The sequence below is a fragment of the Aythya ferina genome, assembly GCF_964211825.1.
Source record: "Aythya ferina genome assembly, chromosome: 3".
Classification (NCBI taxonomy): Eukaryota; Metazoa; Chordata; class Aves; order Anseriformes; family Anatidae; genus Aythya; species Aythya ferina.
The window spans coordinates 545151-572316 of record NC_140298.1 but is presented as its reverse complement, the minus strand read 5'-3'; the positions used below and the strand labels follow the sequence as shown (position 1 = coordinate 572316).

At 38.4% G+C, this 27166-nt stretch overlaps 1 protein-coding gene across 8 annotated transcripts in view; it reads right to left on the bottom strand.

The window, feature by feature from the left end:
- The window catches only part of CFAP61 (cilia and flagella associated protein 61), a 110401-nt gene that overhangs the window by 56100 nt on the left and 27135 nt on the right, over positions 1-27166 (bottom strand). For 7 of the 8 annotated variants that reach the window (XM_084516026.1, XM_084516027.1, XM_084516029.1 and 4 more), the window contains 7 exons: positions 25535-25722; positions 23139-23178; positions 21812-21951; positions 18062-18188; positions 17515-17592; positions 16110-16316; positions 13282-13431 (listed from right to left, as the gene is read on the bottom strand). In XM_084516026.1, the coding sequence (XP_084372152.1) occupies positions 13282-13431; positions 16110-16316; positions 17515-17592; positions 18062-18188; positions 21812-21951; positions 23139-23178; positions 25535-25722 (930 nt within the window). The remainder of the gene's footprint in view (positions 1-13281; positions 13432-16109; positions 16317-17514; positions 17593-18061; positions 18189-21811; positions 21952-23138; positions 23179-25534; positions 25723-27166) is intronic. The other variant, XM_084516028.1, reaches the window with a different exon arrangement.

Here is a 27166-nt window from a genome sequence, read left to right as displayed (position 1 = left end):
CATGTAATGGCTGCAGTGCTGCCCAAGCTGACGATATGTAGGGCATCCACAGCTTTCTGTGATCCAGTGCAACTTTCTAATCCAAAGCCTGTGCTTTCTAACATGGTTAAACACTCTTTACAGCAGGGTTTGCCAATAAGAAGAGTTTGATCATAAATGAAGATATAACACTTCCACATTTCAGAAACTGAACAAACATTATATATCTCACTGAAAACATGTCGTTGTTAAAGATTTTCAGAAACAAGAATAGATGAAAATTATTAGTGCAGATAAAAGCATTGCTTAAAACAAAACTTGTGCTATGCTTTTATAGCATACGAAATGGGTAAGCCCTGACTGCAACGCCTAGCATTATTCTGCAAGGGCTGAGATGGAGATCTCATGGCACCACAAATACATGCTGAAGGTGCTGTGTGTTCAGACCCTGGAGTCTGTGAATTCTGCAGTCAGGAGCAATGAAACGCTTTTTTTATTTTATTTTATTTTTAGCTGTACACATATTAGCAAATTTCTAAAAAAGCAACACCTTCTGAAGGAAAAATTATCAGTGATGCTTTTGCTGAAGCATGGCTTTTAACAAATTCAATAAAATGGTAAGAAGAACATGAAGAGAAACTTCTAATGTGTCTAATCAACCAAAATAACTAGACAGGAATGTTGGCCACTAATAGGATAAACCCAAAAGACCTTACAGCAATGCCAAGTTCAAACATCTTCCACTGCAGTGCTGTTTTTTTTTGTTGTTGTCGTTGTCATTTTTTGTTTTGTTTTTTAATGCACTCCAACAAAGAAATATAAAGCAGTAATACGATTTTCTAGGGAAGAGTTGTATCTAATTTATGAAATGGCTTCTGTATCAATGATACAAAGGCAGCATATGAGTAGAATATAACCGTTTTTGTTTGCCACACAATGGTCCTAATACCAACAGCTGTCATGCTTCAGAAATCACCTTTCTAACGGCTAAGTACACTAAATGACCCCAGGGAGTAAGGAATTAGGTGGATTGGTCCCATAATACCACCTTATTTTAACAAAATGTCAGGACAAATGACTACATATGTTCCCCAGAGGAACAATCAGACATCATAATTGATAGGTCAATAGCAAAATCTAACTTGTTTACTTTGTATCGGATTTATTAAATAAAAAAAAATCATTAACTAATGTGAAGCAAAAAACAATTATTGCCATTGTTAGAAAAGGCACACATAGCTCTGAGAAAAGTATTTTCTTTGATTATCAAAATGAGATTTGATTTTTTTTAATTTATTTTTTTCCCTTCTACTCTCTTATCTGACAGGCTCTGCCATTGCACCACCTGTCACATTGCTTCCACCTGGGAAGGCAGAGCGCCCACCTACGGCTTCAATTCCAGCTGCTGATAAAGGCGACTTCTCTTGATTAGCCCATGGGGGATATGTCTCCATGTAGACCATCAGTGCCATCCACTTAGAGGCCTTCAAACTTTACTTACATTAAAAATGCATATGCATTTCTCACAATGCGCCACTGAAAACACAAATCCTGCATGTAAATCATGTCTTACTCATCATCGCATAGTATATGTTCCAGAAGAAGAAATTTTACAGAATTAAAAAAAAATCACACATCCTTCTTCACTAAGTAAGCAGTGAAAAAAATAGTAATTTGGTTTTAGCGAACACGTTTGTATGCACTTTTTCCTCTCCACTTCCAAAGCAGGTGAAGCAGCATCATACATCCACAAGGCACATGCAGATCTCTCATCTGGGTAGCCACCCCGTTTGCCTAGTGCCTGGGAATGCATTAATTGTACATTTACTCACAGTATACAATGGTAGTACAAACTCAGATAGAGAGTATTTTGTAGTTTCTTTCAGTTCTCTTTTTAAGCAATGGGCCCTGGACTATTTGTAAGATATATACAAGTATTTATTGCTATTGTTTTTAAAATAGGTTTGGTTTTATATTAAATTCCACCTTCATTTAAACAGAAACAATGGAAACCAAACAAACAAGAATGAAAAGAAATTGGACAGGGCTTTGACAGAAAAGGAGCAGTGGGATATTCTGAATTGGGTATTGGTAAATACATCCTAGTAAAACATCCCAAGTGTGTCAAGGAGAGCTATTGCAGCCACTGCTAGACCCGTTCGTGCAAAGACTCCATAAAGCTGCAGAGATTGGACTTGATTTTATTACACACTGAGCACTTGGGCCTTATCCAGCTGAAAACAATCAAGTGTTTGCTAAATGTTAAGTATGTGAGAGTGCCACTGTACTCAGAAGGCCTGACTCTTGAGTTCAGGGCACTACTAGGTAAGTGTGGAACTGACTCACTTGTGTGTTCGGCACCTTTACAGACCCTTTATTACTCCTGGAGGTAACAGTGCACCACCTGGGGAGGCCTCCAGCAAGGAGCACCTTCTAGCACTGTTTTCTGTGATTTCACACCTATATGCAAAGCTTTTGTTTTAACTGAGCACTTGCTACTGAGAAATCTGAATGACAGGTACTGCCATGCAGGATCTACTTAACTTGAAGTCTGCTACTTTAAAAAGCATCAGAAGGAGTAAAAACAATCAACAAACCTGTTCCTGGACCAGTGCTGAGATCAGCAACAGTGGCAGGCAAACAAGAGAGTGAACAAACAGACCTGTTTTAATTTCAAGCTCCATTTGATTCACAAGAAAAACAAACAAAGAAAACAACAACAACAACAATGCAGTCTGAATAACTTTTTAATTTTAACTGTTTTTTTTTTTTTAAGAAGAACCTTTCTTTAGTAACTCAGTTTTACCAACCAGATAAAACGTAGCCATTATTTAACATTTTTCATGCACAGCCCTCAAAAGGCCTTTATGAATGAAGTCAGTATTATTACATCAGTCTTCATATGAGGAAACTCTGATCTTCAGCTTCTAGAAAAACCACAAATTATACATTCATGATCATTCCTATGACAATCCCTATGACTCCCTATGAAACCAGGGATTCACTGTCAAACTCCAAAGAGCAGCAAAAGAGAGCAGACATGGACACCTTTAATATCCTTGCAGAACCACTGTTACCATGGTAAGAAACTGTTCTTTTTTTCCTTTTAGTGTTAACATTTGGCCAGTTAATTAACATTAACTCTTTGTCCAACCCCAAGAGGGTTGGGCACTTGCATGAAGATCTCATGATTGCTGCTCAGCTTAAAAGAACAAATGACTAAACTCTAAACATTGCCTTTTTCAAAGAGAGTTCAGTTCTCCCCCATGTTGGTTGAAGAAAGTGATGTGCAGGAAGGCACAGGAACTGCAGCAGAGCCACTCAAGTGCGTAAAGTGGGTTTGCAAGTGGGCAAAGCATACAGCTGGCTCTCAGAGTTAGTTTCCTCAGATTTTAAGATAAAGAAATCAGCTTTACAGAGGTCAATGCTCATCTGTTGTTTTGAGAAAGTCACTAATGCTCTGCTGGCAATTCTTGCTTCCCAGTTCATCTTTGTCTACTTATTTTTATCCCACAAGTGTTTGGAGGGGAGAGGAGAAGCAGGCAATAAAATGGAAACATTATTTTTGACAAGATTAACAAAAACACAAAAAATGTAGCAACATTTAGGAGCCTCAGCCTGAAATACCTTCCAGATATTATATAGTTGGACTCAAAGCACAAATGTGGAAATACAGGAGGGGCTGGACTAGATGGCTTACAATTCCGTATGCCAAATTTATATAAACCATCAAAGGTCTATTGCACATAACATCAAGAAGCTATATTGATTTTCTCCAAGGAAGGCTCTAGCTGTGCCTGAAGCTACAGCAGCAAAACCAGAGCTCGCAATAACAATGTAGATGCTACTGATGCAGTGCTGGAAGGTTCTCTCCTTGTCCTGCTTTTTGAAAATCCTTGCAAAGAGCTGACCTCTGTAGCTCAAGTCCATACAACAGAGAAGTGCAGACAGCCAGTCACTGGATAAAGGACTCCAATGAGAATGCTCTGACTGTACACAGCTTGCACAGAAACACCGAACCAAGTCAAGAATCCTAGCAGTTTGAAGTACTCTGGAAACAGCAACTGGATTGGACGCTGGGCCAATGTGTAGGGGCGGGTAAATTACTGCACACAGCTCATCAGTGCTGTTGGTTATCCCAATGTCTCATTGCAGATGCCACCAATAATCCCTCAGTCATCTGCCAAGAAGAACAACCGATGCCTCCATCTTGCACACAAACCCAGCATCTACATGTATGAAGGCTTGCAGTGCTGACAGCAGCCCCACAGACCGTCCTCTTAATTGACAGCACTTCCCCCCAGTGGAAGCATGAGTGATGCAGCACACATCCCAAGGCTGCACTGCATCTCTCCGAGCTGCTGACTGCGTGGCATCCATGGAGCCCTACCTGCTGCATTCCTGCAGTGGACACTGTGCCCTGGCAGTGCCACTGGGCTCCCAGCACCTCAAGGTACTGCCAAGAGCAGCAGCTCAGGTGGCACCGTCATGCCCCAAAACTCTCCCAGGTTGCACGATACTGGCGGGCACACAGTGCCAGGCTGCTGCAAGCACACAGCCACAGACTTGGCACTGCTGCCCAGGAGGACAGGGATGGCACTGAGCCCTCTGCTGCTCATCGGCATGGAGATGGCTCTGCTCTGGAGAGGCAGAGGCACTTTGGGGAGACGCCATGGAAACCATTCTGCTGGACACCTTCCTGGCACTTGCACCGTGCTGGCAGTTGCAGTGGGTACCAGCAGCTTCCCGGTGCGCACCTTTGTGCCATGCTCGGTAGTGCTGGTGATAAGTAGCGCTGGGGTGCCCAAGAAAGCAAACTTTCATCTGCATTTTCCCTGTGGCCCACATGCCTCCTGGCAGGGGTAAGAGCAGGCCTGCTCTTGCAGCACAACTCTGCTTTTCCACTGATCAGCTCCCCTGAATGACATACCTTCCCCTAAAGAATGCAATTAATCCATAACCAGTAACAGTTTCTTGCCTTCTCATCAGGGAAGAATAGCCATAGTTTCTCTATTTGTACCATTTAGTGTACCAGATGCCCCAGGCACAACTGCAAGAAAGCTAAACAAGTGCTTCAGATTTTCTGGTGACTGTATCCGCAATTCAGCTGGTGCAAACCACCTCAGAAATTGAGCATCCAGGAGCTCCTGCCTCACCATGATCCTGCAACAGTGACCCTGAGAAAGTCATAACGTACACCTTTAAAGCAGGCAGATGCTAAATAACAAAGTTTTCTTTTATCAGCCTAAGACTGCAATAAAATGCTAATTGAAAAACATGAAAAACGCGTGTCAAATAATTTAGATGTTGAAAATTACCGTAGAGAATAGTTTGCAATAACCATGTTACCAATACAATTAATTTTGGTAACTGACATCTTTAAACAAGTTACTTGAACAAATTTCTAAGACATCTGAACACTAGTACAATAGCCAACCCAGCTTTCATTGCTAATCTTACAGTCCTTGATTTCCAAGTGTTTTCTTTACCGTGCATTTCACAGAATCACAGAATAACAGAATCACAGAATTTTCTAGGTTGGAAGAGACCCCAAGGTCATCGAGTCCAACCTCTGACCTAACGCTAACAGTCCCCACTAAACCATTTCCCTAAGCTCTACATCTAAACGTCTTTTAAAGACCTCCAGGGATGGTGACACCACCACTTCCCTGGGCAGCCTGTTCCAGTGCCTCACAACCCTTTCAGTGAAGAAGTTCTTCTTTTCCATAGGGAAAAGGCAGAAGTTTCTTTCCAAATCCTGGTCCCACAAGCAGGTCCCTGAAGCTTGGTCCTGATCATTACTCTGCACCAAAATCAGAGCTGTGGCGCTCTGCCCTCCTTCTCTGCACAGAGAAGGCTGGAGCCCAAAGGGTCAAAAGAACAAGCAAACGCTTCCCAAGTATCAGAAGTGACAGAATTCCTCAAATCCTGCTTTTAGTGGCATAATTATCAAACATCTACTAAGTCACTCCAACTCCAAGGTAAATACAGTAGATTGCAAATGTAGTCATTTTAAAACAAAACTAATTTGTTACTGGTAATTTCACAAGAGAAGTTAGAGTCTAACAGTCTGAACCAAAGCCATTTAAAATTAATGGGATAACAGTCATTTATTCAAATTGGCTCTAAACATAAATGGATATGGAAAAATACTTTCCTGCACTAGGACCAAGGTCTCAGCCACAGACCATTATTAACTTAAACGTTTCCTTAACTTCTTGTTTGTGTTTTTTTTTGTTTGTTTGTTTTTAATTATTTTATTATGTATTTTATTTGTACATAGTTCTTGTGCCACCACAATGCACATCGACTGTATTACCTTCACGTAGAATAAACAAAGTAAATTAAAATCAAGATTTACCTATAAACAGCAAAATTATAGGCAACTGAAAATACCACTAGTCTTTCCAGACCTTACAATGTGTTTTTTTTTTTCCACAAGACAGGACTTTCTTAAGCTTTGATTTTAAGCAAATCCTGCTTCACCTCTCTGTTTATAAACTGTAAAAGCTGAACATCCCTGACAGGACCTCACGGTAAAAATTTGTCACTGATGGCTGGCTCGGGAGGGTTTCCCTCTGGGGATTTCTCTTTAGAAAATAAATAATATGGCTGCTAATAACAGGTACCACTAGAAAACCACCACAGCACATCATAACTTCCACGATACCCATCTCAAAACAGGACTGTATATGCTCTTGGAAGGGAGAAGGCAGAATCATCTCTGTCCGTCAGACCTACTCCACACACAGGCTCAAGGCACATAGGTAGATTTTTCCTGAAGTACCAAGTTCATTGAAGAATGTAAAACATGTATAAAATTAAGAGCTTTAAAACATAAAATCTAAAAGACAGGCAAGCATCACATTTCACACTGAAAATAATAAACATAATTACTAACAGTATGAGGATACAAGGGGAGATCGATTCACAGCTTACTGCAGTAGAGTCATATTTTAGTGACAACAGCTGTGGTTCTTCATTTTGTAATAATCAACATTACCTTTCTTTGAGAAAAAAACATCTATTTCCCTCCTTGCAAATTGCAATTATACCACTTTCAAAGTCTTTGGAAATGTTTTGAAACAGCTTGAAAACAAGTCTGACCTGTTTTTAAGCAGAAATTACTATTTTAGTTAGCTGCAAATGTCATTAACACCTGTATAGCACTGACATCATGCTTTCAAAATAAAGATAGGTCACCTTACTTTTAATTTCACACATGCACATAAGTGGTAAACATTCAGAGCATTCCTGTTAATGATGCCATCTGGTGCCTCCCATAATTGTGTAATACTCAGCCTTCCAAACAAGATGTAATGGCAGCAATACACAAAACCCACTGACATTTACAGTAAGGAAATTTATTATCAGCCATCAATTCAGAATGGCTGTGTTTGCATGACTATTGGTGCTATAAAAATCATCACCTTCACCGAGCAAGTGGAGGTACAATAAATAATGGATTTTAATCCATGCATATGCTACAACAGCATTAAAAATTCATTACTCAGGCACAATAGCATCTTAAGCAACAGTTACTTCTTTAAAAATTAATACTACTTCCCTGTTTAAATGAAAACTACATGCCAAGCCTTTGTTTTTAATATCAACATGTTCACATACAAATTATATCATGTAGGAATGATTGTATTTTTACTTCGATCCGTCAATCTTAACATTTAAAAAGCAGGGAATTCTCTTGCCCATTTTACTTAAGCTTTTTTTTTTTTTTTTTTTCTACATTAATTCTCTTTTATCTTAACAGAGGCTTACTGATTTAAAAAACAACAAACAACTTTCATGTTTTAGCCACTTTTAATATATTCCACTGCCTCACTTCAATTTACATAGAACGAACTGAGCCAAAATGAAATTTCCTATCGTTACAGATTTTCTATGAAGTCAAAATACATTTTAGGGGAGGGCAGACAGCTATAACGTAAAATAGCAACAACAGTTTTTCTTAACCACTTTTAGTAATTCAGTGCACTTTCGATTTTTTTACTGAATAATGTTGAAGAGAAGGCATTCACAGAACTATGGCTAACTTTTTCTGTGGTGGGATGCAGCATCAAACCCACTGCTGTACAGGTAATCTTCCCCCTAGTCATTTCCTGGACATCAATCCAGGCACCCTGGCAACACTCAACCCTTGAACAAGTTCACAGTGGACTAGCTCTGCAAGCTCAAGTCTGGCTTGAGCACCTCACTCCATGCTTTTGCCTGTCACTCCTTCACCTATTACTTCTTGCCCCAGTTTAGACATTTCCTTTAATGCACCTGTGGCATGACTTGAGAAGTACAAAATTACCCGAGAAAGATTTATTGTGTGTGTTATTTTAAAATAGATTTATACAATGCTGTGTAGACTTCCACAACATTCAATTGTTCTTCCTTCTTTTTATAAGCTATAGCACAAGAAACAATTCTGAACTGTGCAATAAAACCTGACAGCTTGAATGATACCATGAAATAAAAACATATATAATAAACCCAATAGCATGAATAATAATGATAGGGCAGAAACAAGAAAATAATTTGACAGATGTGTGACATTTTTGTTCTTCGCTGTGGATCAGTTATTCTTGTTAATTATATCACCTATTCTTCCCTTTTATTGATAATTACATGAAGCAGATGGATAACAGAATGCTCCCAGATGGTGAGAAAGCAAACAAGTTTACAAATTGTTTATTTATGAAGATATCATTAAAAATTATTTCATTATCTACAGTTTTCTACTCCACCAACAAGTACAGGCACCTTAAAGGCCAGCAGCACTTCATAAGATATTTAGTATTCTGCTGTAACCAACTGCTTTTTAACATAAATGACTGAAATGACTGACAGATGTGCAAAACACAATAATAATCTGTTTTAACACTGTGGGAATTAAGATTTTGAATCTTTGGATCTTCTGCCAATTGGCGCTTCAATGCTGTTTACTGATTTAGAAAACAAAAAATCAGAGATTTCTTTTTGATTTGGGACAGCTGTAGAAAGTGTTTGATCTAATGAGCAGACAGGAGTTTTTTCAGGTCTGTGTCATGAAACTCTATAGCTTGGCAGATGTATGGCCTGATGCAATTTTGAGCTAATATGTGGAACCTCTGATATGCTTGCTAGAGAAGTGCAGGCTTAACAGGCATTTCAAAGTCTGGATACTTCCAGGACTAAATGCAAATAAGACCATTAACAATAGCACCATTCCAGAGGGCTGCAGCAGGAGACTGGGAAGCATAAGGCTGCCCCCCCTCTGTGCCTTCTCAGTAAATCCTCACCTGATTTATCCCAATCTCTTCCGTAAAGGGATGCAAGATAGAGTTTTGCAGGATCAGACAGAAAATCAGCAGCAAAAGGTATTTGCCATCTCAAGGAATGCAGTAAAAACACACACTGTCATTAGTGACTATTACAGGAAGATGTTACTATGGTCATAAGAATCTTCAGCCCTTTAGGAAATGGACAGGCACTGCTTGGGAAGTGTCAGGTCTTCTGAAGCACAAGACAAAGCAGTACAGAGTCGTGATTTAGGAACAACAGTGAAAAAAACAGTGCTTGCCTTAAAACCAGTGCAAGGCTTTAATAACAAGGACAAGAATCAGAGAAGAGGAACAGAGTGTCTAAAGACTATATTTCTTCAGAGTCACAGCCATTTTAACCATGAGCAAAGAGGCAACACAGGCCAAAGCCTGTCTCAAACTAGAAACAATACTGAATGAAAGGACAAGGAGTGAATGGGGTGGCTGGATAATTGCAGTTAAATAGTTGCTTGGTTATTCGTAAGTTATGTTTTCATATGATAAATTTCTGCATTAAAAGCTAATATCTCTATCTTACACCAAGCTCTCTGAGAAAGACTACAGAAGGAAGGACCCATGCTGTCATAAACACCATAAAACCCAGTTCATTCTGCTTGCTAAAAACAGGTGTGAGCAGGCCAGGAGTCCATGCGGAGTAGCACATAGGGTGTTCCTCTTCTCTCTTTTTCCAGACTCTGGAGTAGACTAGAGCTTTGACAGAGGGATTAGGGGAGCAAGTTATTACAGACAAAAAAACAACTTCTGGTGCTCATCTGTCTATGACAACTGATCCAGACCTGCAGGAAAACCACCTCTCTTCTGCACAGTCACAATCCATCTGGACTGGCAACACGTGGGAAATAGCTGAGGGCAAAGCTTTCCTGATTTAGATCACTGCTTTGGCTTCTGGCTTTGGAGGAAGGAAACAGGGAAGAGAGTCCTTGCAGGTCCTCTTTATCTGTACTTGGTCACTGTTTACAAGTGAATCTCGTCAAGGTCACAAGCAGGCTGGAATGTATTAAAGAAAGACACAAATTGATTGAGCCCCCAGGCTCCCACTGTGTACTCTCTCTATGATACTAAGTTACAAATGGCCTACAGAGATATATATGCACAAATCAAGAGCTGTGCTCAGACACCGAATGGCTGAGCTGCTGAGCCCCAAGCTGTTACTGGTGAAAAATAAATTTTGCAGCAAGAAAAGGAGAGAGACAGCTTTAAAAAAGGCTGGGACAAGAGGAGGGCAAAAAGCTGCAAAAGCAGTAGATGAGAAGCAGATGTTGATGGCTAGATATCAAGGGGCATCTTGTGGGTGTCAAAGCAAGAATTTCATTACAATTATCTCCATCTTAACAGAGATACTCAAGCGATTAATTAGGAAAGGCAGAATTTTCAAGAAAGAATTGAAAAAGAATTGAAAAAATAATTTTCAAATGAAAATTCTACATTTTCAAAATTGACTTAAATTACAACACAGAGATTGTAAATGCCATGTGAAAAAACTGCCAACATTGCAGAGCTACCTAAAACAGGAATTGCAAGTCCTTCAGCTTTCAGGAACAAAGTGGGCTTGCACTAATTTCAGAAATAAGTGGGTTTTGTTTGTTTGTTTGCTTGCTTGTTTGTTTTAACATAATAAGAAAAAGACACCTCAATTAAAAGAAGCTTAGCAAGCCAGAAGAAACATGTGAAAAGGACAGGTGGAGCTGTCTCAACTACTTGGAAGCCCTGCTTGCCCAACAGTTTTAAGACCCTGCAAGTTCCTGCCCGTATCTACACAACAGCTTGGGAAAGATCTTGTTTAAAACCATCCTGACAAAGATGGTAAATGACATTTTCTCCTTGCTGTCATTAAGGTGCTTGCCTCAGAAAGTTTCCTACTCCAGCCTCTTCTGCCTTTCATTTTCCCCTCTTTCTTCTCCACACTTTCCTTCCAACATTCTTTTTCATTTCCCTTTCACTTCACTTTATAGCCTGCTAGCATCTCTCTTCCATGGCCAAAATGTGTCTCGTTATTTTTAGAGGTTGATATTCTTAACCTTTCCATTTGGCAGAGTTAATCTATCAAGGAGTTATATGTAGTATCTTGCTCCTTGCAACAGGAATTGTGCCTTTCTGTTTACAGAGTGCCTGAGCACACCTTTTGATTGCTAAAATAATGTAGAGGTATAATAATACTGTGACTGCTGAAAGCTAATATACTAATTTTATAAAAATACACATAGTTTTATTTGCAACTTAGCTGCAGGATTTTGCAGGGAAGAGTAGGATTATTGATTTGCATCAATCTTCCTTTCTGCAACATTAAAGACAGGGCAAATGCCTTATGCCTGGCTACTTGCCAGAGCTAACAAAATATCCAAGATCTGAAAGCAGCAACAGCTTTTTACTTATACTAGCATATGCAGTTCCCCATGGTAGGTTACCTCTTAAATTATGAAGCTTTCCCAACCAATGCTGACCAGAGGTCATTTCTTTCACTCAACAGAAGAGTCAGTTTAGCTTTGTACGGTTTCACATTCTTGGTATTTCAGAAAACTAGAGACAGCAGTACAGGACTAGTTTTATCCTCAAGTTACTGCCTAGGGATCAACCCCAGATGTCAGTTTTGGTAGAACACAGTCTGTCAAAAATCTATAATTAATGCTGGTGCATATGCACAGATACTTACACAGTGCTAACTTTTTTTCCCCCAGCAAAACTTTGCTAGTGAAATCGTTGTGTGTTTTACTCGACATAAATTTATTAAACATTGGAGATTTTAAACAATTATCTCACTATCTGCAACTCTCAGAAATGCTCAGAAAGAACCCAGGAATGGAACAGACACCAGTTTGCAAATCTCTTAGAAATTGGAGGTCTGTAATTTTCTATCTCAAATAAAAACACTAAGATGAGCTCTTCTAGTAGGAGTAACAGCACACTTTAAAGATAAAATAGGAAGGAGTTTAAAAAAGAAGGGTTAGATAGTTTATTCTGTATAGAAGAGGAAGGTAAGGATGTACATGCTGAGGGAAAGACTTTGTTCAACAAAGCCAATCTCAATTCAATGGGCTCAGCCATGCTCTGGATTTTGCCTTGCCAATTGCTGCCTAATTAAGAGTTTTGAATGCCAAAAATTACTGACTAACTGCGAAAAGGACAGCACTAAAAATATTATATGGGAATCCATCTCAGCCAACTGGAAGGTAGTAGACAGACATAAAGCTCTCTAATTATGTTTCTTTAGTAAATTACAGCCACCTACTGAGAGTATCTATCACTAATTGTTTTTTTCCACAGTATTTCAGCTTTACTAGTTATTCTTGTGAGGAGCCTCTTCACATCATATTTTAGTTATTTAAAACTATAAGATAGCATGAAGTGTAAGTTATTTAACCAATGACATTTTAAGAGACTTGAATTTCAGAAACTCTGTAGGGACCCTCTGTAAGGACTGTATGAGTCCTACATAAGTAAAAACTGTTTGGTATTGAAAAGAAACTTTTTATTTGCTGTTAAATTATTCCTGGTATTTTGAAGCATTTTTGAAGGTACCCTATGCATTGAAGAAAACTGACTTTGGGATTGATAAAAAAAAAAATGATATAAGAAATTTCTACAGAAATTGTCAGAAGCATAAAACTATTTTTGCACTTGGAGAGCATAATACATAAATAAACTTACCACGAAGCGGGAATAAATAGTAAGTCAGAACATTTAAAATGTGTTATGAGTCTGAAAGTACCATCGTGGAAAAATATTGGTAAAACATAAGCATGCATTAGTAGGTAAATGTAATAGTTCAGTGATTGCTGGTTGCAATATGTTTTAAATTCAAGCTTAGAAGAAGTGATGGTAGTGCAGAAGCAGAGCTGAGATTGTAAAGGTACGGACACCATGTTCAATGTAATTAAGAAGCAACCTATCAACATGAAGTTGGTAATGCCATCCCATCTGCCAAACCCTGCATTAGCTGGCACTACGCCTCTTGTCTGCTACTGCTTCTGTTACCCACCTGATCCTTGGAGACCTGCTCTGATGGAGCGTTTATGCCAAGCTCTTCCAGAGGATAGACAATCTGTCGTCTTGGTCGCACGGGAACCATGTAATGAAGGGCAGATGTCAGGGAATGGGCACGGGGATTCTGAAACTGAAAGACAGAGATCTATATTTCAGTAGAGAGAATGTCAGATCAGTGCATCACAGATGTCTCTTGTATGGCTTTGCAAATACAAAATTCTTAGGTCTGTTGGCTAAATCTGAGAGAAAAATCAGTAAATAAACAAACATACTCAGAGCAGAGGAATGAATTGCAGATAATTCCTGACACTAATGAAGATAATTATGAGAGTAATTACATTACTATCTCTGTGGGAATGACAGATAAACAAGTGGTTTGGTTTATGGGATTATTCAGCACAAGTATTTTCCCCAGGAGGATATTTTTCTCTATAGTGATCATGAATCAGCTTGATTTGACCTCATTAAGCTATGTTATCTACTTACTGCTAACCTTTGCTTGTTTGGCAGAGAACGGTTATGAATTTATACAAAAATTCTATACCAACTAAAATGTCAATTTCATACAAGTGATAAATGTTAATAAACTGGCATAAACTTGAAGTGAATGAAAACCCTAATGTTAATGTGACTAGCATGGATCATTAGATGTAGCTTTATTCCATCTATTATGGTATGACTAGCTCCATCATAACTTATGACATGAAAAGGAAAAAAAGAAAAGAATTACAGGAAATAGAGAACGACCATTAATTCAAACTAAATTACACTGAAGTACCATTCCATCCACAAAGATCGAAAAAAATGTTACTACACTGAGAACTGAGTAAAATACCACTTCTACTGATTATTAGAAAGCAATGATGAGCTAAAGTAACTTAAAGAAACTCTAACCTGGAAATAGACCAAACTGGAATTATTAGTATGATTAACATCTCCTTCTATCCACTGCCATTAAACTGCATTTTTGTAAGTGCCTCTGAAGAACTTGAGAACCTAATGTTATACAAGGATATTGGTTTCTCAAGAGAGAAACCAATAGTTCTTCATAGAACTCCACAAAAGTGCACATTGGAGAAGCAGAAAAATACACCCTTCTGAAAATGGCCCCGTCCAACTCGTAAAAATTCCTATGTTAAAAAAGGTGACAATTCCAAAACCACATAAGTCAGAGGACTGAATTCATCTCAGTCGCCATCTAAAAGCTTGGAGCTTAGTCCAGCTAGCCACGCAGACACCCCTCAGAGCTGAAGAAAGAGGTGAGCATCTCCAGAGGGCAATTCTTACTGTCCTAAGATTGGTAGCTATGATCGATAGATGAACTGCCCTCTGCACACACTGTGTTTTCTCAATTAATTCTGCAAGGAGCCTACGTGATTTGGCTGGACCAGATACTAGCCGTAGATGGCTGCACACAAATGCATTGACATGATTGTAAAGTTTACTTTGTGCTCCCTTTTTCTTGCCTGACATGAGACTGATAACAAAACAGACATGTGGGTATTTTTAGAAGAATCTTTTCTTCTGCTTCCACAAATTATGTTCTTGGAAATTAATCTTCTCATCCATGATTAGGTTCTTATTTTTCTTCTGTAGCACTTGCAGAAACACGTTTGTTTTCAGTAACAATGAGGTGCCTAGATCCTCCTGAGTTTTGATGAAAGTCTGAAGTATCTAAATCACTTTCGAAGTGTTCTTATAAACCACTTGGATGTTGTTTTGATACTTTTCCCTTGCACATGCTCATGTTGTACAATGCTCAGTGACATAATTCCTTTTTTCTTCCCTGTCCCCCAATTCATTCTGAATCTTAACAAATAGGAGTACTTCTCAAAACTCATTGTGTAGCTGAGTAGCTGTATGTGAGACAGCACAACTCAATTTGGTTCTAGTAATAAACTATGACAAGAAATATAAATTGTTAAATATAAAGGTGATATATGTGCACTATACCTTGTCATTTGCTTGGTAACTGATATGCAAATGACAAAGATATGTCAGATGTATTTGCTTATTGAAAGCAATTAAACAGAAAACTCACTTGATGAGTTGCGACAGTTCTTTGTTTGTACAAAGTTGAAACTACACATCCAACCTAGGGGCAAGAAATGAACTCAAACTACAGCTTTTAACTCAAAGAGTCCTACTTAGGCAGGACTGGGAATACTGAATGCTTGCTACCTCATCCTGTAACAGATCTAATGGGAAAGGACAATAAAGGGCAGAAACTTGACCATAAGTACTACAGTATATTTAATGGAAGGGGCTCATACAACAAATACGAGAACCTATGTGGGTAAGAAGCAGGATGTACATCACTCAGAAACAATGAGGAGGTAGCAAACAAATTATTCTTCTACTGTGCTGCACCCAGGGCAACATACTAACGTGTGTAACTTTAGGCATCTAACCACATTTAGAGGACAGTTGCCCTAGGATCCTCTAAATTTGATAGAAAAACAGACACTCACAAAGACTCACTCATCTCAGAAGAAGCCACCCCCTAAGAAGAGCTCCTCTCTCTTAACAGCCTAGGTAAAGAGCCATGGACAAGTACACACCAAACTTGTGGTCCTCCACATACTTCCTGAAGATACTGAGGAAGTCATGACTTGTGTGCACTGCTAACAGCACTACAGACTAGGCCTGCTATGCAACAGATTTGTCCGTGAATGCAGGTTATGTAGCACAAGAAAACAAAGTACAATTTGCTCCAGGTTGCTAAGACAATTCCTGTTCAAAGTCAGTCATAGAAGCAAAAAGAACAAAGTGAGCAAAGGTGACAATTTTTCATATGTAAAATGCAAACAACTTCCTTATTACCTTGGCCTCTGTATACTGTGGATAAATAGGGTAGTAAAGAGAAGATTTGTGGGCTAAGCGAAGAATCTCCTTTAAAAAGTGTTTGGTATAGTGATGAAATATTGGATTTAAGGCAAAGTGGTTAAGATGTCCATGTTCCTCTTGCTCGTGGTGGTTAAAATGAATAAAGTCTTCAATATTGTAATGTGATCGAATATACTCAATATCCTGGAAAGTAAGAAACTGGAAATCAGCAGTGATGAAACAGCTACATCCACAGTATTTTAGCAAGAGCCAATGAGTTGCTTTTTATCAATTAAGGAATTAAATAAGAATACCAAAATGAATCACAGAATGACAGAATTGAAGTGTTTGGAAGGGACCTCAAGAGATCATCAGGTCCAACCCCCCTGCCAAAGCAGGTTCCCTAGAGCAGGTTGCCCAGGTAGGCGCCCAGATGGGCCTTGAATATCTCCAGAGAAGAAGACTCCACAACCACCCTGGACAGCCTGTTCCAGTGAAAAATGAAGAGCCTTTAAGGATTATTCTCAATTGAAAAGCACATTGACTGAACACATTTTTATTGGAAATCTTTTAATTGTATCAAAAACTACTATTCTATTTGTCCACCTTCATTTACAGGGAATACATATTTGACCCCTTCACAACAACTGCTGATAAAGGTTAATGGACATTCATGGGGGAAAAACAAAACAAAACAAAAAATCTTATTATAGATTATAATCTTATAATCTTATTATAGATTATAGATCTTTCTTGTTGAAAGATCTTGTTGAAAGATCTTTCTTGTTGAAAGATCTATACCTTTTCAATAATAGCAGAAGTCCATAAAACTAAGCATTAAAGAACTTTTTTTTTTACTTTCCAAGAATAATGTGCAACTTTATCTTTTTTTGGTACTCCATTAGAGCATATGTTTTTTGCTCATTTGTTTTATAGTCAAGTGCAATTTATAAACTACTGTTGGGAAAAGAAGTTAAGAAAGGAAATCTAGAAGGACAGCTGCTACTCTTTGCAGTATGCTTAGCAAAACTGCTCACTGACTTTGGATACTGGGGGCAAAATAAGTAATTCCAAACACCTGGAGGCAGAATGGCTTTATGCTAAAGAACCAAAACAGGATGCAGGAGGCATACTTTCAGAACCCATCAAACAATTTCTTGCAAATAACGGGATAATATTTTTTTCATCTGCATGTCAATCATAGTCCATGAGAAGGGAAATAATACAGTTTACATAGGAAAGAGATAGAAAGCTTAGAGAAGCATTATTTTTCACATGTATTTTCTGTTAGGTACATGTATAGTGACAAGCACAGAACTCAGCCCTTGTTGCTGAGGGCTCACTGTTACTATTTTCATACAACACAAACATAGCAAATGGGGAAAATATAAATAGAATTTACCATTTCATCTCTAATGACTGAAATGCCAACAATTTGATCCAAAACTTCTGCTATGAATGCCTGTACAGGGGTCCCATCCTGAAAGGCAACAGCAACATAAACATAGGCACATTTTGTCCATGTAGTGTGTTCCAGCAAGCAAAAATATTCTGATGTTCCCTACTGCTTCCTAAGCATATGTCTGGTTGTGTTATGGGAAGGAGAAATAGGCCCCTATCATGTCACAAAACACGTGTTACATGAACACATGTTCATCATGCAGTCAGATGTACATGCAAGAAAACCAACAATGGAAATCAGGCTGTGGGTGGCCAACAACAACAAAGTATCCATCCTGCTTCTGTCTCAGCATTTGCAGAATCACCAGAAAAAGGGGCAGTTGATCTAGTCCACAGATCAGATTAATCATCAAGTCAGGCTGAATACAGCCTATACCAACTGCTGGTACTGACACAGTACACCTGTTTAGGAGTAACAGAATAAATTCTTGATGTATTTATCTCTATTTATCCATTCTATTGTAAATGCATTTGCAGCAAATACTCACTGGTTCCCTGCGAGCCGAAGTAAATATCTTTAAGTCATTCAATATACTTTCATTCAAGCTAAGGGTTTTAATAAGCATTTTGACACCAGGTATATCATTTGTTGTTGCTCTTCTTACAGTAAAGGATCTATTAAAAAAGAAAAAAAGTAGAAGTTTGCTCTGTTACAAGTTAAAGGCTACAGTTATCACACATGTGAAGATGTCTTTCTTCTATAAGCACTAAATATGTCTTTTCATAGCCGAAATTGGCTGCAACATGACAGTTGTTCCAAATGCATATATTAAATTTTATTGTGTAGTAACAGGAAAGATCACACACCATCTGCGTAAAACAACTCAGGAATGCTGCTTTAATTGATACTAAACACTTAAATCCCAATTGCACAAAGCAAAGACTAGCCATAGCTGTAACCACAAGGTATCATGTGTTCCTGAGACTAAAAGCCAGAGACAAGAAGTAAGGAATCTTTAAAAATAAAAATAGAATCCATTAATATACAAGCATGGGAAAAAAAAAAGGGGGTGGGGGGAGAAAAAAAAATAAGTAGAGCCAACTGTTATCTTCAGATATAGAACAAAAGAAAGGCAGAAATATCAATACAACACAGGAATTTCTCCAATAAACACCAAATGACTAACACTTGTGTTGGGCCTCAATTCTTCAAACAGTTATACGTGAGGATAAATTTACACAAATAAAATGCCTCTGCTAAACATAAAATTGCCAATTACTAATCACGTGACGGTGACACAGTATAAAAATGTTTATGCAACGTACCATGTTCCAACAGTTTTTTTGTGCAAAAAACACCAACATGTTAACTACAGACAGGAATACCCTGGCACCTAACTAGTTCACACACTTGGTTATAAAACATGTTCCCACACAAAAACGAAAAAATTTACTTCACAATAACCATCTACAGCAGTTGAGAAATTATTGTTATCTTTTAAAGGCATCAACCCTTCATGGTTAAACAAGATGCACATGCAATTAAGACTTACGGAGTGCTGTTCAAGGAACTCAATTAAAACTTAATTTCCAAGAATTAAGATCTTTTACCCACAGTTTACAAAAGCCTGCAATTCATGTAGTATAATTTCCATTCCTGTAGTTCTTGTTTTCAATTTAAACTTGTATGTGCTATTCTTCATCCTAAATCACATTAATATTGATTTTGTGGAATATGGTTCTAATATCAGTTCTAGTAATTTTAAAAATATATACCTACCTAATATATGATATGTTATGGCAAATTTCACAGCTCGATCTCATGGAATACTTTCAACTCAATTATTTGAGTGCTCAAAAGCATACAATACATTTGATTACTGCATTCTGTAAGAAACCCTGCAGCTGGCATCCAAATTACGAATTAATCCTGAATTTCTAAGTGAGCTTTGGGTCAGTTTCCACACTTGTTAACACATTTCCACAGACAGTTAATTGCAAGATGAAACAAGTGATGAGGATAATGGCCAGCAAGACCAGCAATCTGGTTAACTCTTCAACCTGTGAGCACTCTATCTCCCTGCCACTCTAGTGTGCCCATGGTTTGAGTTATTCCCCCTCCAATGGCCAAGAGAAAGCAATTGGGCCAATCATGAACTACATTTTTAGCATTAGAAAAAATAGAACACATAAAAAATGAAAATTGTTTTAAAAATAAAATAAATATATAAATAATGAAACATCCAGATCCACTATCAATATGAAAGAATAGAAAGGACTATCCAAGGTTTGGGCTCATTTCTCTTCCAGCAAAGAATTAGCTCACTTTAGATGCCCAGTTCCTTTGACTGCTCAGAAGCCAGTATACTATTATTATTATTATGCCTTTTAGTGAAAATTGAAGGAAAGTACCCATTAAGCAGTTCAGCCTATGCCTTCTCATCTGTTATTTTTTCTCCTTCACTGTTAAGTAGTAGACCTATACTTCCATTTGCTGCACTCTTGCTTTTTGTGTACTTAACACTTTTTCTTACTCCTCTTACAACCTTTGCTAATCAGTATCTCATTTTGTGCCTGTGCCTCTTCTGATTTTGCCCTTTCATGTCTTCACATTCCCACCTTCTTACCCCTGTTTTCCTTTTAATCCATTTTATGTGATGTCCTTTTCACTCACATGCCTTTTGAAAGCTTTTGGTGCAAGTATAATATATTGATCTTTTACTTTTTCATAATTTTTTTTCTTCCCTCTTCCCGAAGGGGGTATCTACTGTTGTACACCAAGTTGTGCACAGAAACTTTCTAAAAGCTTCACCTGGTTTCTTCCACACCTCTTCTGATCCTAAACCTCACCTAGAGTCTATTTTTTCCTTTCCAGCACAGCTGCAGGAAAGCTGGAAAATGCTACTAATGACACTATTCTGTTGTCATGGAAAGACTGGTATGACTTGGAATATGCACAATTTAATCAGAATGTTAAGGTCTTTTAAAAACCTTGATAACGAGTTTAATTTTGAACAAAATCGCAAAAGGACTCATGACTACCAATCCTACTGCTGGATTACTGAACAGCTGTGACTGAGATTAACAGGAATTACTCCAGTGGCTTTATCTTTGTCCAGCTGGATTCTTACACAATACACAGAAGCCAAATTTCATCTCATGGTAAAAGGCTTCTGCGTATGTCCAAGAGTAGCTGGCCAGTTCCTGCAGAGACTATTTGTATACCATCAGTGGTGATTACGTATGCAACTAAAGCAGAATTATTTCTCTGAAATCACAGAGTATTTAGCTACATTAATAAGAAACAAAAGGAAAATGTCCTACTGTGTCAAAAATTTAAGATTGGTGTTTGGGCCAGCACAGGCTTGTGATACAAATGAAGGATTGTGACAGAAGTTATAAAGACAGAGTTTCTGCATCCCAGTTTACCAATACTTCAGACTACAGAAATGTTCAGAGTAGCATAAATTTGAAAAACATGAAATACCTGATTTGACACACACAAGAAAGAGAGATCAATTAGGTAAAATAGATACTCAACAATGAAGTTACTGCTGTGTATGTTCAAGAAATACATTACTGCAGTTCTCTCTTGCAAGAGAATTTTATCATGTTTCCAAGAATTAAATCTACACCTGGCTTTCAAATATCAATGCTATTCAAACCAACTCAAGTCTAAAGGTCAAACATGGCACCATATCTCTTGGTTGGCCTTGTTCTACAATGAAGTAGCTTGGAGAAGCTACTCATCCATAATAATGTTCATCTTCATTAAGTTAGTACCATACATTCATACTTTCAAGGAATCCTTCTATTGCAATTTTCTTTTTACTTTACAGGAAACCATATAAATGCTGGCAGTCAGAAGACCACTTGCTTTTACATGTTTAATTACCTTATTTTTTGTTTCATTAAAAATCAAGTCACTAATTAATTTATTTTACTGAAAATATAAGATATTTCTACACCATCTAGTATAGTGCTATGTGGAGATACATCTGAGTAGGCTTAGAATTCACTCTACAAGAAGTGAGACAGTTGCAGTAATGCTGCTGAAGACTAAGTTACTTAGCCCTGGATCCTAATTGTTCCAGGCACAGTCCCATGCTATTCAACTATACTGGTTTTGGAACTCAAGCTACCATTTCTGCAAGATGTTGTGCTGTACCATGCAGACATATCAGCTTGCTCTGAGATAATGAAGGAATGTGCATCTGGTGCTAGGTTTGATGATGCAAGTATATTCCACAAAAGTAACTCAGAATACATCATTTGTTGTCACGAGGTGCATGACTCACTTGAGCAATCCTGCACGGTGGAACACATAAAGCTCATGGCCAAGTTGGGTAGTAAAGTAAGGGACAACACGAACAAAACTCCGGATCAAGCAGAACTCCGGCACATGATGTGGCACAAGGATGATACAGAAGTCTTTGTCCTGAAAACATTTGCAGAGAATATAGGTTCTTAGTGATCTCAATGTCAGCTTTACACAAAAGCTTCTGACTAGATGGGATAAAAAGAAAATAAATTAACTTAAAAAATATGCTTAAAACATCCATATGCTCCAAATGCTGTTCTACTTAAGATACTTCGATGCCTGGGCAGCACAAAGGAACTGATGAGCCCAACATAAACTTGGCTTACAGAAATGGGCCTTTTAGCTTCAGTAGTAAAGACTTATTAGTTAAAATGCTGGCATTCCCTCAAGGTCCTTCCCTTCCCTGTTTTTCTTTTCTTCCTCAGTGGAAACATTATGCCTATGCCCACACCTTTAGGGTTTATTTATTTTCCTTGAGAGTTTTTTTTTTCTACCCTGCAATTCTGTTGCAGTGGAATTTTAAGACAATGTATGCCTGTCGGGGATCTTTTGCACATTTGCAGCCAAGTGAGACCATCAAGGAGAGCAGGGTGTCCTAAGATCCAGAACAAATAGTCAGTGTGCATGCACAGTACCATAGCTTACACTGCACACACACTAAACCTGAAGAATATAAGTTTATATACATACAGTGATGTTCATCTTGTCCTGAATTTGGCATTGTTGGTGTGCATGTGCTACAGGTTGCCTATTCATACAAATGCACATCGTATTTGCAGTCAATTTGAGCACATTGTGTGATTAATTTTTTTCTTACTACACCTGGTAAGTAGTTACTGCACTGTATATTCATATCCTAGTTTACCTCACGTTAGATTTGCCCTAAACACCCACAGTTTAGGATATAGGCAAGTAATACAGATTCCCTTAATAGTGCTGCTTCCTATGATTTAACTCTGGCTCCTGTAATGTATTTTCTTTGGTATTATTTTTAATTTAGGTACCATATAGATCTATACACAATTTTAAAGGAGTTTGAAACATTTGCTCTCTAAATGTGCACCTCAAAAAATGTATTAAAAAAAATCCCCCATGGAACATAAGCAAAGAACTTATATAGACAATACAGAAAGGCCAAAATCAGCCAAAAACAGAAGTCAGACTCAGGGTAACTCAGCACAGTGTAGCTAGCCATGCTGTACTCCTGTGAGTCAATGAATTAATCAGGCATCAGACCTAAATACTCCTTCTGACAGCTGCACTTCTGTCACACCAAGCATACACAAACTTTAAAGTATACGTACTGGAAAAAGCTTGAAAACATAATGCAAAAAATCCAGTGATCTGCAACCAAGAGCAAACATTATTACATAAAATGCATAACAAACAGATCCTAAACATTTCAATATTTACTTCTCCATAAATGCAAGGAATATTTATGCATAATGCTAATTGGACAGTCCTGCTAACTCAATGTTAATCAATTGTAGATGTCACATGCTGCACGTCAGCATGCTTGAAGCATCACTATTAACAAGAACAAGCCTCAACATCTGAAATAATATCAAAACATTGCTTTCTTCACTGAATGGAAAAAATTGACTTAGATGTTACTGACTCAAGAAATATTTTCCAGAAGACTTCCATGGGCTAAGAGAGCAGCATTATATAGTAAACGTTAAATGAGATTACAAAAAGTTGTTGTCATGCACCACAGTATCTCCAAGGCTTGTGTCAGTATCCATTTGGCAAACCTATCCAATGTACTTTATCAGACTAATGGCAACACCAATATTTTGAAATCGCTTCTGACCATTTAACCTCTCCACTTCTCACCTCCTGGTTTGGAGTAATTACACTCTTTGTCCAATAGGGACAGTGAAAGGTGACATCTGAGTTTAAAAAGCTGTAAGAAATTTAATAATTTAATCCTATTTCTCCTGTGTTTAAGGATACCAAAGAGCTCTAAACCCATCAAACAGAGTTATGATGAAGCTTTATGAAGTATTGTTCCAAAGTACAAGATTTGTCTTCTGAAGATATTCTATACAGATATAGGTTACCTAAAAATACTGATAAAACCTCTCCCCATCTAGACCTGTAATTAATATAACTAAGCTCCCTTTAATTTCTTCACCAACAACATTACTAGATGCAAGCAGAGGTATTTTAAAATTAATATATTTGTGATTAAGTGAAAAATGTGAAAACTAAAATTGCTAAAAATACAGATTTGATAGGGTATTATATATTCACCTATATACATGTAATTCATAATTATGACTAGTTAGGAAAATATCTAAGGGAAAGGATAAATGTTGCAGCAACATATTTTTATATTCTTTGGTATCTGGTACCTTCTTGGTAGCAAGGAATTCAAGCACAGAGGTAGGAGATTTTTCAGCGGGTTTAAAAAAAGTATCAAACGTCTGCAGATATATACTAGCAGTTTGGTTCCTTTGCATTTTACTTACAATGCACTAGCAAGCCACAAGACAGCTCTACACCTAGGAGATGGAAACATTTAGCAACTTTACTGGATAACACAAATGCCTCAGCAGTGAACTTCCCTTGAGGGCTAAGATTCAATCATACCTACACTAAAACCAAACTACTATGTTGGGATCCATGCCATGCAGGGTCAGCAGTAACTCCTTCAGGACAATATTCTGAGATACAGCCAGGATTACTTCATGTCATCCTCTCAGACATATTTGCTTTTCTAACGGTCAGTACCTTTTGCAAACAGGTGGATCAAGCTAGTGCAAGTTAGGGAAGCATACACGGAAAATATCTGAAAACACCACGATCTACAGACTCCTCAGTTCTGAAGAGAGGACCTTGCATGAGTGTAAATCTTAGGAGAACACTATGGAAAGGAATGTTATCTTCTCCACAGATATCCATCTTGGAATTCAAACTGTTCCAGAGATGTCTCCAGGGAGAGACGAAAGAGACTGCAATGTTCAGAGATAAACACAATGAACATATCTTGAACAGGAACAACAGTGGTGCACATGAAGAACAGAATGTCAGAAGTGGGCAAAGAAATGACAGGTCCTTATCCTAAGAAGGACACTATGAACAGAGAATTCAGCTAGGCTACAGAGAAATTATTTCTCAACATAGTTGCAGCAGATCACAGTTTTGTATTGTTACTTTGGTGTAGTGGGAGTCATTTCAGAGCAAGTCCCTCACCTCAGTATTAATTTAAAATAAAAAATTATTCTATTCTGGAATAATTGACTTGCTTCATTTTGTTTTAGTCTAGATTGTCCATAAATTAACTGTTCTTGTACAGACTTCCTGCAACATGATTATTCTTTCGTATGTACCAGTGTTTTGTATGTATCAGTGTTTCTATGAGCACAGATTTACAAGCACTGCACTTCTCTCTTAGATTTGAAATTAATGTTTATTTAGAAAAAGAAACATCCAATTTCAACCAGCATTTTTCCACCAAAAGTAACTTGCTAATTTTTGTCCCCATAGTTCTATCAGAGGTAGGAAGTTCTAGTTGGAGGTTGAAAATTTCAGTAAGTTACCAGTGAAAGTAAAAGAAAAAAAAAAAAAAAAAAAAAAGGAAAGAAAAATCTAACCTAGTTTCAGCAGGTACTGTCACTTTCAGATTTGTCCAAAAATGTTACATTAAAAGTTGTCACTAAGATTAGGAAAGCAGTAAATATTCATCCACACTTACCTAGTCTCATACTTCTCATCAATACAAAATAGACGAATACAGACAGCATTTGAAGCTCCTCTGTACACTGGACGGAAAGTATCTTTTTCTTCAGTGTCAAGGAGGGGTGCTGCTGAGGCTTTAAAATCTTTGTGCATGATATCATCTAAAAGCAGTTCAGTATGGGAAATGGTAGTCACTTCACCTTTCTGCAAGAATAAGAGAAATGATCACTTAAAACATTGCAGAAGAAATTTTTTTTTTAAATTAAAGTCTTGTATCATTCCTATCTTAGAACATTCCAAGCAGACATGCAAGGATGTAGTTTTTACCTGTCACCTTGACAAACACGAAACTTTGAGGAGGTATTTTTAATATGCTTTCATTTCTAAAACACTAGATTAATATGTTCTTTAAAAATATAGAAATTGTTGTCAAAGACCAATATATTAATAAAATAATAGTTATCTTCTCTGGAGATATTCAAGGCCCGTCTGGATGCCTACCTGGGTGGCCTGCTCTAATGAATCTGGTTTGGCAGGGTGGTTGGACCCAATGATCGCAATAACCCCAAGCAGAGCTACAGGCTGGGAGAGGAGTGGTTGGAAAGCTGCCTGGCAGAGAAGGACCTGGGAGTATTGGTTGATAGTCGGCTGAATAAGAGCCAGCAGTGTGCTCAGGTGGCCAAGAAGGCCAACAGCATCCTGGCTTGTATACGAAGCAGTGTGGCCAGCAGGGCTAGGGAAGTGATTGTCCCCCTGTACTCGGCTCTGGTGAGGTCACACCTCGAGTACTGTGTTCAGCTTTGGGCCCCTTGCTACAAGAAGGACATCGAGGTGCTTGAGCGGGTGCAGAGAAGGGCAACGAAGCTGGTGAGGGGCCTGGAGAACAAGTCCTACGAGGAGCGGCTGAGGGAGCTGGGCTTGTTCAGCCTGGAGAAGAGGAGGCGCAGGGGCGACCTTATTGCTCTCTACAGGTACCTTAAAGGAGGCTGTAGCGAGGTTGGGGTTGGTCTGTTCTCCCACATGCCTGGTGACAGGACGAGGGGGAATGGGTTAATGTTGTGCCAGGGGAGGTTTAGGTTGGATATTAGGAAGAACTTTACTGAGAGGGTTGTTAGGCATGGGAATGGGCTGCCCAGGGAAGTGGTGGAGTCCCCATCTCTGGAGGTCTTTAAAAGACATTTAGAACGTCTTTTTCTCCCAAATCTCAATAAAAGTCCCCAGTTCATCCATGCTGGTGTTCTTCCCCTCCATCTAGTCTTACAGGACTCAGGTACAGCCTGCTTATGTGCCTGTAATATTTCTTTCTTGAGGATTGTCCAGGCTTCCTGGACACCTTTGCCCTTCAGGAGCGACTCCCAAGGGACCCCGCAACAAGTGTCCTATTCAGGACAAAGTCAAAGTCTGCACTCCGGAAGTTCAAGACAGCAGTTTTGCTAGTTACCCTTATGACATCACCAAGGATAGAAAACTCTACAATTTCACAGCCACTCTGCTCAAGACAGTCCCCAGCTTTCACATTTCCCCCCAGTCCTTCTCTGTTAGTGAAGAGCAGGTCTAGTGGGGCACCTCCCCTGGTAGGCTCTTGAAACAGCTGTGTCACAAAGCTATCTTCAACACAATCTAGAAACCTCCTGGACTGGTTCCTCTG